The sequence below is a fragment of the Gymnoscopelus microlampas genome, assembly GCF_963454915.1.
Source record: "Gymnoscopelus microlampas genome assembly, chromosome: 10".
NCBI lineage: Eukaryota > Metazoa > Chordata > Actinopteri > Myctophiformes > Myctophidae > Gymnoscopelus > Gymnoscopelus microlampas.
In genome coordinates, this window is record NC_139947.1 from 6,162,541 (window position 1) to 6,177,258 (window position 14,718).

At 39.9% G+C, this 14,718-nt stretch overlaps 1 protein-coding gene across 1 annotated transcript in view; it reads right to left on the reverse strand.

Annotated features, from left to right (window-relative positions):
- Positions 1 to 573: 573 nt before the first annotated feature.
- Positions 574 to 14,718, reverse strand: part of slc6a8 (solute carrier family 6 member 8) — a 61,746-nt gene continuing 47,601 nt past the window's right edge. The window contains exons 8-13 of the mRNA XM_084069317.1: positions 7,447 to 7,559; positions 6,639 to 6,782; positions 6,060 to 6,162; positions 5,777 to 5,877; positions 4,931 to 5,101; positions 574 to 4,581 (exon numbers count right to left, since the gene is read on the reverse strand). Of these exons, the coding sequence (XP_083925443.1) occupies positions 4,444 to 4,581; positions 4,931 to 5,101; positions 5,777 to 5,877; positions 6,060 to 6,162; positions 6,639 to 6,782; positions 7,447 to 7,559 (770 nt within the window). The 3' untranslated portion in view covers positions 574 to 4,443. The remainder of the gene's footprint in view (positions 4,582 to 4,930; positions 5,102 to 5,776; positions 5,878 to 6,059; positions 6,163 to 6,638; positions 6,783 to 7,446; positions 7,560 to 14,718) is intronic.

A 14,718-nucleotide genomic window follows, 5' to 3' on the forward strand; every position in this document is an offset into this window, starting at 1 on the left:
GGGGGGGGGGGAATAAAATATTCTAAACTTAAACATGGTTTGTCCCTCTAAAACACTGCCTTGTGTTAGATGTGTCTGTAAATATCCAGCTCTGTGTCTACGCACACACACCTCAGTGGCACTTAGTTACATTACTGTGATTTTTCTAAAATAAATTATAATAATATTGGGATTAGCCTTAATCTCACTATTAACAGTGGCTAGTATTAGTATTAATCTCTATGGACAGTATTCAGTTTGGAAGGAAGGTAGACGTTAAAGGGGGTTTTCACTTGTACACTCACAGATGATAGATTCTACTAAATGTGGCTTCAATACGCTCTATGCATAGCAGCCATATTGGAAAGAAATTGGGCCTCTTCTCAGGTGTTACCAATGATACTAATGAAGGCTCTGTTCCATTCTAGTCAGGGTGCTGATATCGTGCATGTTGGCTCACTAGAAACACTCCATTTTGGTTCCCAAATGGCCCCTTATGGTGGGTGTGTAACTCTGAGAGTGTACAAATGGAACCAAATGGACCCGTAAGGGTCCATTTGGTTCCATTTGTACACTCTCAGAGTTACTGGGGTCGTTGAAAATAAGACAACCACTATGCCACACTAAATGGAACAGAGCCTTAATTAGTATTATTGGTAACACCTGTAAAGGAAGTAAGACAGGGGCCCAATTCATTCCCAATATGGCTGCTGTGCATAGAGCCTATGCCTGTACAGCAACCCAGTCAGTTTGGACGTGAGCCCAGAGAGTGTTCAGGTGGAGTTGTGTTGTGTTAGTCGTGGCTGCTTGCAGCCAGACACGGAACCTTCCTCACTAACGTCGGGGAGAGGAGGAGGAGTGTATTTTGCATTAAAAGCCGGGTGTCAAATCACCGCAGCAATGGCAGTTCATCAGCCAGCAGACATCTGGCTTATTCTTTCCATTTTCAATTTCAAACATTTCTGTGCCATGTGTTCAAAAAGTGGGAGAACTGCTGGTATTTGGCTGGTGGTCACCACAAAAATGAACTCGGTTGAAAGCAGACATAAAATATTTGGAAACATGCTGACGTATTTAAGCTAACCACAAAGCTACAAATATCGAAAATATTATCTGCATTTTAAACGGGGACGCCAGGCTTAATGTGGTTTAAAAAAAAAACATGTCAGATAAACAAAACCCTTTTTCTTTATGGTTCCATTATGGACAGAAGATTGCAGGCTATGAAGGTGGTTGTTTTATTTGGGGTAAACCATAACATTAATGTGAGATTCTAAGCCTTGGGAGGTCTGAGGGGGGAAATACTGTAAATTCTGATAAAAACACACAGAGAAAAAGGCTAAACAATCTAAATGCATCTAAAGCTAAAACTCTTTAAACACTTGAGCACTTGATCATTTCAAATCAACAAAAAAAAAGTTTCCCTTTCAGAATGAGCGTTAAACTCAATTTATATTCTGCCGTGAAGCGACACGTTTGTTAACTTGTAGATCTGCTCTTCTGTCAAGCGTCACACGGTCGTACAACAGAATATAGATTCAGGCATAATTGCTGCATCGCAGCAACATGGTCTTTCTGATCACTCATGTTATAGCTTCACGTTGCAACAAAAAAAAATACCTTCTCACCAGTGACTGTGATTTCTATTGGAATCTGAATTCATTTCATGTTTACACAGGTTTTGCTGCGCAAAAAAAAAACGTAATCATAAAAACAGATGTCAAAATTCAAAACTACAATAGAATCTGAAGCCAACAAAAGCACAAGGGTTTTGTGGCCAGTTGGATTTTCAATTCTCATCACTGGTGTAAGAAGGGCTTTTTAAAAGCACAGCACGTAAACAAAATAATATTCAGGATGTGTGTTTTTGTGCTAGCCATACAGGCACAATGCTAATACTGCTCCTATCCTACTGGGAAATGTAAGGCCAAATTAAATATAGATTATGGTAATAACCGAGGCAACTGTAGCAGATTTCAGATTTTGTTTTGGACGGCTGTGCTGCGCGTGTCGTTAGCTAAACATGAGCGATCAGTCAGAAATCATCATCGTCATCACAATTACATACTGCATCAAATATATAACACACAATATATATTATTCAATATATATTTTTCATACTGTATGTTTAAGCAAAATAAAAACCTTAACAAAATAAATCTCTGATTCATTTTACAATATGTAAAACAAAACCAAAAATTGATATTCCTAACACAGTTTTTTAAAAAGTGCTAGTGATATTATTTTACAATGTGCAAATGTTTTTTATTGTTTTAATATATCTTACATTCTAATTGTTCTATCTTCCCAATGAGTGGTTGATGTTTTTAGTGGTTGCTAAGAGACAGAGTTCTAGACACGCCCCCTACTGAGGGGAGGGGTTAGACACGACCCCCTGCAGACTGAGGGGAGGGGTTCGATGTTAGACACGCCCCCCTGCAGACTGCTGAGGGGAGGGGTTTGTTGACCAGAGCCGTTTAAAGCTGTGGGTTTGGCTATCAGCTGTGTTGGTTCACTGGGGTTAAGACAAAAACACAAGGCATGGTTTGGCATCAATTTGTGAGCCTTCCCTTCCCTTTCTCTCCTTCCTTCCTTTTGTTCCATTCTCCCTCTGTCGTTTGTTTGTAATAATATACAACCAGGCTAATAACACATTTTTGTATAACAAAGTCTGTCCTAGTTGACCCAAACCATACTTCTAACTGATGATGATGACACCATCCTATGTTTACTGAAGATCACCATGGTAATTAACGACCAGTTCATTCGTCCTACTGCGTCTGTAGCTGTATGGGATGGCCATGGTATGTGTGTGTGTGTGTGTGTGTGTGTGTCTGTGTGTACGTACAGAGGACTGATCTAGGCAGTTAACTGGTTCATATGGCAGCCTGGAGCCCTGCACCGGGTTCGAGGGTCAGAGCTTGAACCCTGCAGGGTGAAATCTACATCCTTTTGGCACTCGACTCTTTATCTGTACATTGAATGATGTCATCTCATCTTACGTGATACAGTCCACTGAAACAGAATGACCTTCAGAGTAGCCTTTTTAAAAATACAGAGAACTGATACGTGTTCCCTGTGTGTATCAACGGCTGCTTTAGAATGTCTCAAGACTGATCCGAGGTCAGCCGGTGATCAAGGCTCAAGGCTATGAGACAGCTGAGCCTGACTCGGGGTCAGTTTTAGGTGCTTCAAACAGCATAATAAATATTCAAGTCTTTCAAGACAAATAGGCTTTCTAAACTGATTAACCTGTCAAAATTGACTCAGTGACAGGACTTTGGTCATTTGTATAAGGGAGATTACGTTTCAGAGATTTAGTTTTTTTTTTATGTGACGTCAATTTGTTGGTGAAACAAACTTCCAACATTCAGGGTGTCTCCTTTAAAGTGCTTGGATTAGAGTTTGGGGACGTTGACATTTTAAGAGGCCGATTCAACTCAGTTCTTTGTATCAATAAGATGAGTTTCAGGTCTACGCTCAGGTTCTGATAGTGGCAGCGTTGTGTGAGGTCATAGATGAGAGGTTTAAGTAAGTCTGCTTGTTTAGAACTCTGTCTTAAGCCCCATGTATATACTTTGTTGTGCGTCGAAAACAGCAGGACCTACAGTAGATCTGCTATATTTTCGGAACGCCGAAGCATAAATTAGGCTTTACATGGACCATTACACATGCACGGAGCATGAAACTTTACAGATGTGTACAAAATGAGACGCAAGACTAAAGTGAGATATTTAGGTTTTGAATGGCACAGCATTGCAGTGGTTGTTACTGTACAAGGTGACGCAGTCATCAAAACTGACGGAGGTTCTCATGGTGATGTAGCTGAATGTGTAATGGCCACAGATACTAATGGACAATAGCCAAGCAACACAGGAAACTGTGTGCATGTGCATGTGTGTGTGTGTGTGTGTGTGTGTGTGTGTGTGTGTACATGTGTGTACATGTGTGTGCAAGTATGCGTGACCCCATTCCAAGACAACATGGCATTGCTACCTACCCCAGCCCATTTAGATCTGTTAAACCTATACGTTGTTATAACTTTCAGTCGGAAAACAGCATCTGTGACATTTAGTTATTGCTTTAAAGCTAAATTTAAAAAAATGTTTAAAAATGTTTAGATTTTCAGAAAACGTAGGTTAGGATTTAGAAGGCGTCTTTAGAATCGGCCTTATTTAAAAAAATATGAAATAAAATAAAGACACATTCAATATAAATCAGCCAAATGTGTTACCAGCTTGAAGAACACTTTTCCAATGAAATGGCTTGTCTTTGGCTTGTGTTGTTTTACGTTGATCCAACAATAAAAACCTGGCAATAATAATTCAATCCATTGCAAATCCGTATGATCCGTGGGACAGAAGGTCGTCTTGGATCAGGCCCGGTTGGGGGGTGGGGGTGGGGGGGCGGCAGGATGTTGTCAGGTGGTGGGAGGGACGGAGCGCTGCGATTGGTGGAAGGAACCTACATGACGCTCTCGAAGATGATGACCTTGTCGTCGGAGCCCGGGGACAGGGACGGCAGTGACTTCATGTGGGTGTCGGGGGACATGTACTCCAGGTGGTGATGACCCCACACAGGCGTGGTCAGATGCGCCCAACGCTGGAAAACATCAGCGGCGTACATTGTCGTTAGGGGTTAATAATAACAAAACACGAGATGATAACAGAAATCTGATCCAGTTCCATGTGTACACACTCAGATTTAGTGCTATAAGTCATTGGTTCTCAAAGTGGGGTCCGGGGACCCCCAGGGGTCCTTGAGGGAGTTCCAGGGGGTCCCCAGCTAAATGATAGATTAGGCACCAAATGGACCCTTATGGGTCTGTAACTCTGAGAGTGTACAAATGGAACCAAACGGGGGTCTGTGGCCTAATGCATATCAAACTGGGGCTGGTTGAAGTGAAAGAGGTTTTGGAGTATAGTTTATGATCAGTTATTAGGTTATTAACCTCCTTGAAGGTTCCTTTGGCGCTGAAGAGCTTGTAGACCAGGCTGACAGGAATGCACAGCATGGAGGACAGGGCCATGCACCAGCCAATCACCTCTCCCCACCATGGGTACACATAGGAGTTGTTGTAGGTCAGCGGCTTGTAGTTGAACAGATGGAAGAAGAAGATAAACTGCAGAGAGAGAGAGAGAGAGAGAGAGAGAGAGAGAGAGAGAGAGAGAGAGAGAGAGAGAGAGAGAGAGAGAGAGAGAGAGAGAGAGAGAGAGAGAGAGAGAGAGAGAGAGAGAGAGAGAGAGAGAGAGAGAGAGAGAGAGAGAGAGAGAGAGAGAGAGAGAGAGAGAGAGAGAGAGAGAGTTGGTACTTTTAAATATTGTACTTTTACTCCACTACAACTATTTGAAAATTAGTTACTAGTTACTTTGCAGATTTTGATTATTATTACAAAACATACATTAACCACCTTATATACATTTCGGCCATTTGAAAATAGCCGATCTACAATCTTGTACATCTGTAGATCTGCTATTTTTCAAAAGATCTATATACATTTGAAAACTTGAAATGGGACTTTCTGCAAATGAGTACGTTTACGTTTTGGTACTTTATGATACACAAGTACATTATGATGCCAATACTTTTGTACTTTTACTAATTAAGTACATTTTGAATCCCAGACTTTTACTTGTAACAGAGTATTTCTGTATTGCAGTATTGATACTTTAACTTAAGTAAGAAATGTGAGTTTTTGAATAAATCTTACAATATCTTACAAAGCCGCCATGCGGTATATACCATTTTATAACGAACAAGTTAACCAGCCGTGTTATTCATATTATTATTATCTTACCAGACAGACACAGGGAGTGATGAAAGACCAACACCATTTCATCCATGGCCATGGTCTGTAGCCAATCATACGAGCCACGTCATCCATGAAGCGATCAGCCCCTGTAACACACACACATATTGTGCATTATGTACTGTGTATAGACTGTGTGTGTGTGTGTGTGTGTGTGTGTGTGTGTGTGTGTGTGTGTGTGTGTGTGCGCGCGCGTGTGCGTGTGTTTGCGTGCGTGCGTCTGTGTGTTTGCGTGTGTGTGTGTGTGTGTGTGCGTGTGTGTGTGTCTCACCATAAACCCAGGCCACCACCACACACTCCCAGAATGCTTGCCAAAGTAGAGTCATTCCACTGGCGGAGTAGTAGTCAAACAGCTGGAACACATACATTCCACCCTGCACACAGAGGAGAAAATGTTATTAAGCACTGTGGCGTCTTAACACAGATGATGGTCTATATACAGTAGTTTATATATGTTTATATATTTTTATTGACATACTGTTTAATATAAGTTTTAAATGGTCTGTTGTTAATGTCAGTTATAAAATGGCTAATTTATTTTGAGTCGATACATCAACCAACCAAAACTATTAACCAATCAAAACATTAACCAACAAAAGAATATTAACCAATCAAACCAATCAAAACATTAACCAACTGAATCATTAAATAATCAAGATGTCAACCATTCAAAACCCATAAATAAAACCCAACACAATGAACAAATCAAAACATTAACGAACCGAATGATAAATCTATCAAAACATCTGACCAATCAGCCAAAGCATAGACCAATCAAAATATCATCCAATCAAAACATTGACCAATCAACCAATCAAAACATGAACTAATCATCCAACAGCCAACTGACCTGTGTGATCATGGAGAGGTCGATGATGAAGCACAGTATACAACAGATCGCCACGGCGATCTGGTGTCGGTAGCGATGGTATCTTTTTGACGTCACCGGAAACACATCCAGAATGCCCGTCACAAACCCCTCTACACCCACGAACTGGAGAGAGAGAGAGACACAGACGGAGAGAGAGTGAGAGCGAGGTGGCTGTGTGTGCATGTGTGTGTGTGTGTGTGTGTATAGCACATTTAAAAAGATCTACGCGAAGTGGTGTTTTTTTTTTTTTTACTCACAGGTTGAAATTTCATTGTAGGCCTCGTTCGCCACGACACATTTCATTGTAGCACCACCGGAAACGGAATTATCCGGGATCCGGAAATTCCGGATCCCATCCGCTTCCACTCTAAACCGGACACAAAATCGCCATTTTCTCGGTTGTAGTTTTTCTCGTCGCTGATCGCTGTTTAACATAAACCGTTGTAACTACAAGATGGCGGTTTTCGAAGCGGTTTTCGCTGGTCTACTCAGACGGATCGCCTGTGTGTTTACAAACAGTTTAACGCTCGATCTTAAGGAATTTAACGAGGTCTGTGGCGACGTGAAAAAAACAAAAAAACAACAATAAAACACTGGCACTGGTGAGTACATTATGAGATTAAACGCTGGCATGGAATGTGTTAATGTGTGGGATGTGAGATTATTCCAAAGTTTAGGTGCAGCAACAGAAAGGCCCGGTCAGCTTTGAGGCATAGGGGAACTGTGTGTGCGTGTGTGCGTGTCTGTGTGTCTGTGTGTGTGTGTGTGTGTGAGTGTGTGTGTGTACCTGGCTGTCCAATCCCAGCAGTAGCAGCATGAAGAAGAACAGTGCGGCCCAGAGAGGAGCCACCGGCATCAAACTCACGGCTTTGGGGTACGCTATGAACGCCAGGCCTGGACCTGTGGCACACACACGCACACACACACACACACACACACACACACACACACACACACACACATACACACACGCACAAGCACATACACAGAGCGAGAGACAGACACATCATTCATCTGGAGCTGGATACATGGGCTATGCTTTCCCAGAGAAACAGACAGACAGACAGACAGACAGACATATGTGACATGTTACGCAAAGTTTTTAAATTCACACACGCACGCACACACACACACACACACACACACACACACACACACACACTCACACTCACACTCACACTCACACTCACACTCACACACTCACACACACACGCACACGCACACGCACACGCACACACACACACATACACACATCAGTAGGTTAGGGGAGGAAGAAAACTTAAAGAGACAGATAAAAAGGAAAACGGAAGAGAAACACATACAGGATGATGAAGACAGGCAGAAAGAGAGACAATTGAGAGAGTCAGAGAGAGAGAGAGAGAGAGAGAGAGAGAGAGAGAGAGAGAGAGAGAGAGAGAGAGAGAGAGAGAGAGAGAGAGAGAGAGAGAGAGAGAGAGAGAGAGAGAGAGAGAGAGAGAGAGAGAGAGAGAGAGAGAGAGAGAGAGAGAGAGAGAGAGAGAGAGAGAGAGAGAGAGAGAGAGACACAGAGAGTCAGTGAGAGAGAGAGAGAGAGAGAGGAGAGTGAGATGGAGAGAGAGAAAAGAGAGATTTGTGGTGTGTGTGTGAGTGAGGTGTAGTAGTGAGGTGAGGTGTGTTGAAATGCATGTCATCTGTTCTCTGATCCTCTGTCCTCAACTCTACGACGTCAAAGGTTTAGGTTTCATATCAACAGTAACTCTTCCATAATGTTACTGCATGATAACCATAATACTTCTGTGGCACAAAATACATGTCATGGAATGGGAGATAAAAGTTTCACTACTTGGTTTGGTCGACCACTACTTCATATTGTTTGTTTTGTAGAAGATTTAAGTTCTCTGCGTTTGTAGTTTATCTGAGTTCTCCATTTATTTTGAGTCGTCAGTGTTTGTAGATTACTTGAGTTCTAAGAGTTAGTTTATCAGTAGTTTATGGTCAAGCAGCAGTGTTAATTTAGATCGAAAATGTAAGGCGACAAAGTGCTTTTTTGGTGACAAACTAAATTAGTTTGTCACCAAAAAAGCACTTTGTCGCCTTACATTTTCGATTATGACGGGAATGATGGCGATAAATGTATCCAGTATATACATTTCACTAGCATTTGAAAAGACTAAGATGTCACAAACATATTTAAGTTACTATTTGAACGTTATTTTAAGATGATATATATATATATATGAAACAGATTTGCAATGAAATCCTGCCCGTCATTAGTAACTTTAGTTCAGCATTTATTTTGGAAAAGGTTTCTTTGGTTAAACATGCTCTATTGCCATACTACGTGTCTTTTCATGTGCAGTACTGTGAGTGTATAATGTTTCTGTGTACACTAAACATACAGTAGGAACATTTCCTCAGCGTGTGCCATGTTAGTTTTAGGAAGCCTTTCCATCAATAGCAGACATTTTATCAACTGTAACCCCAGAATCCTGGCCTCTGCTTTTGACACCCCCCCTCTGCTCATTGATGGATAAGCCAGACTTAATTAAATGAAACGTACAGTATGTTTGATAATATCACAATTTATTTAACATAACCTTGGCGTCCCTATTTAGGGCAAATTTGTCACAATTTGTCAAACATTTTCAAAATTTGTCAAACATTTTCAAAATTTGTCAAATGTGTTTCACATCAAATATTTGTTTTAATAGCATATCTACAAGCTGACATGTGTCGTATCGTGTGCTTGTAGATCTGCTATTTTCACTATTTGTCACACGAATATGTATACAGGGCTTAAAGGACCACCCATTTTCAAGCTTATCTTCATATAGCTGGTCCTCAATAATGCTCATTATAAGTGTCTACTCTCATTAGCGCCCTGTGGACAGAAACCTGTCTACCAGTGACATTATTGATAGGTTTGGTCATCTCAAACAAGATTTTTTACTTTTTGTATTAATGCCAAGAACAATGGCTTCTATTCCAGCATGCTAACATCGTCTGTTGAAAAAAGCTGTCTTCTATTAGCTTGGAATCCCCATCGATGATGTAACTGGTAGGCAGGTTTCTGAACTGTCCACAGCCCTCTTCTGAGACAGAGAGTGAGACATAATTAGTGCCATATTTTACAGTAATATATAATATTAGTGAGGACTAATTATATGAAGATAAGGTTGTAAATGGGTAATGTGTTCCTTTAAGTTTTTTTTTTAGAAAATGTCCTTCTTTTCCCTCTCTTTTTTTTGCACAAATTGAACCCTGTACAATGGTGTCACTTGCTACAAAATATACTTAATTTCAGTCGAACAATACATAGTACTCACAGTTCTACACTTATTTCACTTATTTTAATTGCTATTAATAAAAAGATGTGAATAGTCTGTTATTCCATTTTTCAACAAACAGTGTCCATGTATCAAGCAAGCAGGCCAAGCCTACTGATCATTCAATAAATACATTGCACTAATATGTTCTTAAAATTATATATTATGTTCTAATTATTATTATGTGAAAACAAATGTCACAAAAATGTATGCATTTCAAATTATGACTAAAACACTAAATAGTGCCTAGTCACTGAGTCAATAGGTATCAAATGAACGTTGCCATGAAGATGGTCTTTCTGCTTTAATTCTGGTATTTATGTGTCACAATTGTCATCTTTAGAATGTCACATCACACAGCTCACAACACCCAACACCAAACTTACTTGGAGATCTTTTTTCTCTGTTTTTTCTCAGTTTGTGTTATAGTTGTGTAATTAATATTATGCTTATTATATTGTGTTACTTTCTCCACAATACATGTGTCTGTAAATATGGCAATATATGTTCCATATTTTCCATTTTCCAATACATGTGTTTTTATTCACAGCCAAAGGTCAAACCAATTTTATGTAAACTTTTCAAATACAACTCAAATCAGTATACATGTGGTTAATGTCCATAAATACTGTTAATGAATACAACTTGAATGTAGAATGCAGTTCCACCAAAAACAGCGTTACCATTTAATACACCACAATACAACAAATCTGTAGTATTGTAGTGTATTGTTGTCATCTGTAGCACTGTAGTATATTGTCGGTATTGCTGCTGTTCGGGAGCGCACTAACGTATTTAAATAACAGCCCAATTGTAGTTAAGGTGTAGTATTGTTGTTACCTGTAGTTAAGGTTTAGTATATTGTTGTTACCTGTAGTTAAGGTGTAGTATAATGTTAACTGTAGTAAAGGTGTAGTATATTATTGTTACCTGTAGTATTGTAATATATTGTTGTTACCTGTACTGTAGTTAAGGTGTAGTATATTGTTGTTACCTATATTTAAGGTGTAGTATATTGTTGTTACCTGTAGTTAAGGTGTAGTATATTGTTGTTACCTAGTTAAGGTGTAATATATTGTTGTTACCTATAGTTAAGGTGTAGTATATTGTTGTTACCTATAGTTAAGGTGTAGTATATTGTTGTTACCTATAGTTAAGGTGTAGTATATTGTTGTTACCTATAGTTAAGGTGTAGTATATTGTTGTTACCGAGTTAAGGTGTAGTATATTGTTGTTACCAATAGTTAAGGTGTAGTATATTACTATTATCTGTAGTTAAGGTGTAGTATATTGTTGTTACCTGTAGTTTAGGTGTACTGCATTATATTGTTGTTACCTATATAGTTAAGGTGTAGTATATTGTTGTTACCTATAGTTAAGGTGTAGTATATTGTTGTTACCGAGTTAAGGTGTAGTATATTGTTGTTACCAATAGTTAAGGTGTAGTATATTACTATTATCTGTAGTTAAGGTGTAGTATATTGTTGTTACCTGTAGTTTAGGTGTACTGCATTATATTGTTGTTACCTATATAGTTAAGGTGTAGTATATTGTTGTTACCTGTTGTATTGTAGTATATTGTTACCTGTAGTATTGTCATATATTGTTACCTGTAGTAGAGGTGTAGTATATTGTTACCTGTAGTATTGTTACCTTAGTTACCTTTGGTAGAGGTGTACTGGAGCCCGGAGCCCTCTTGTTTGAGAGGTGAGACACATCTCAAGAGGTCTACGGTCCTGGTTAGATAATCCTTCAGTTAATACCCACACACACCCCACAGAGTATACAACCCCACAACAGTGACACAATGTACAAAATGTACACAAACACTGAATCAAAGGCAGATAACAAACATCTAATCCTCATGTCAAAATACAGTATATACTATCGTCTAGTTACAGTATCTTGCGTGTGTGTGCACGAGTTCTGAAACGCACACCCCTACACACACGCGCGCAAACATGCGTGCACGCACACACACACACACACACACACACACACACACACACACACACACACACACACACGTGCACGCACACACACACACACACACACACACACACACACACACACACACACACACACACACACACACGTGCACGCACACACACAACACACGTGCACGCACCCACCCACACACACACACGCACACACATCTAGACACTTCCACTATCTCACAGACACACACACACACACTTTCATCACTCTCTCGCAAACATGCAAACACACACTCTCTCCTCTCACACACCACACGCACACACACACACACACACACACACACACACACACACACACACACACACACACACACACACACACACACACACACACACACACACACACACACACACACACAGTGTAGTAGGAGGTTGAGTAACACAACAGGAGCAGAATTTCATTCACAGTTCTAGAATCCTCAGTCTTTCTTTAGCTCTCTACCCTTTCCCTCTTACCCCCTCTCTCTCTCTCTCTCTCTCTTTTCATTTGCTTCTTCTACCTCCCTCAATGCTACCTCTCTTCTCTCTCTGTCTCTCTCTCTCTCACTCTCCTCCTCCTCTTTCCTGACAGAAAGGAACAGATGTTTGGGTCATGTGTTAATGTTGGTGTATAGAGTGACAAGGAGAGAGAGAGGTAGAGTTAAAGAGAGGGAGAGAGAGATAGAGAGAGAGAGAGAGCACAATGAGACACAGGGAGACACACGCTGTTAACACTACTGTGTTAAGTTGAGTTCAGACCGGACTCAATCAACCGTGTCGTGTTAATCGTGACATTTGGTGAATTTAGCCGCGGCAGCATCGTTGATGTGTCACCGCGGGTACGCAAAGGAAAACCACAGACTCTTCTCTCTCTCTCTCTGATCTATTCCATTCATCTGTGTTGTAGCAGCAAATCCAGCGACAACAAACTTGTTTTCCAACTAGGCCCTGGCCTGTATCCACTTAAGCCTATACTGTGCGTCGTCATACGATTAATAGCGAAAATAGCCGATCTTTAAGGTCAAAGCAATGAGCTTGAAGATCTGCTACTTTGGTAATTTATTCAATTTCTTTTTTGAAATGTCACTTGATTTTACTTTTTGGCCTTGGACCTTTTTGTTTAGGTTCACCGCCTTATTCGTTCCACTGTGATGTTTAACAAAGGAAAGGAACTGAAAAGTCTTGACCCGTATGTGTCAGTCTATTGGCATGTGGGCGTGATGTCATTCGATGACACGTCTGTACATTGACATTGAATCGCATGTCACCAACCTTCATAGAGACAGACAGAGAGAGAGATGAATCAAGCCTGATTTGTACATCACTGTACAACATGTCACACGCCAAATATTGCTGAGCTACAAGCTCACAATGTGATGCTCTGTAAGCTTGTAGATCTGCAATTGTCAGACACTAGACATGTGGTATGATGGAGTATAAATTAAGCATAAGTAGCAGCAGACAGGCTCTTCACATAAATCAACATCATATCAAACTAATCAACTAGGTTTTCTTTGGGGTTTTTTTGTAACATTTTCACTAACTGTTTCATTTACAGGCTAATATTTACCCTAAATGCACCAATACAATAGATGTAATAACCTGTAACTATACTAATACCAATAATAACTGTTACACTCATTAAGAAATAACTGTTTATTAAATAACATTACTGGTAAAAACACCTGTTTTTACTATTATCGCTATTATTAAGTTATTATATATTTTATGAGTATTATTATTATTAATATTGTTACTATTATCGCTATTATTAAGTTATTCTATATTTTATGAGTATTATTATTAATAGTTAATATTATTATTATATTATTATTATTATTAATTAGTGTTATTATCATTATAATTATTATTATAATTATTATTATTATCATTATTATTATTATTATTATTATTATTATTATTATTATTATTATTATTATTATTATTATTATTATAAGCTGATCTGTCTGCATAAGTAGCTGCAGTCAGACGCACGGGCCTGTCACTGTCAACACAAACGGGCGGGTCGACGTAAATAGACACGTTGAGACCAAGCTTGTGATTGGCCCATCTGAGGCAGCCCACACCACCAAAACAAGCTGCCCGGAGACCCGGCCGTGCTGCATACCGATAGGGTGAGAATCAGAGAGAAACTATTTAGAAACTGCACATGGTCAGTTTCCACATGGAAGTCGGTGTCAGCCCGCCTACTTCTGTCGACGTGCCCATTTTGTGCGCCGCTGATGGCAGCTATACCCATCCCTGGTTTTAAAATAGCTTCCTGCTTTCAACCTGTTCACTTCCTGTCATGCTCAGTGTCAGCTTTCAGTCAACAGCTGCTGTCGACAGAGACCTTCCACTGACTGACCTGGAATCTGTTCCCGCCCAGTCGTTAAGAATAATAATATTCTAGTCCTTTATCTGAACGAGGATCGGATCCTAGATGGGCACCATTGCAATCAACCCAATAGTTAGGAGCGCTAGGATCAGATCCCAGATCAGTAACATTACACTCAACCAACAGTGAGGAGTAGTCAATTTTGTTGACTTTGACTGGTAACAAAATGTCACTTGAATTAACCCATTAAGACCTGAGGCCGCGTCTAAAAAAAATCAAAATCCTAAAAAAAATTCGGAAAAAAATATAAAAAATAAATGTTCACGATTTTTCAAAAATAGCAGATCTACAAGTTCATAGCGCGGCAGTGCCGCGCTATGAACTTGTATATCTGCATAGCCAAAGATATCTAAAGTGACACGGATGCGTTCCAGGTCTAA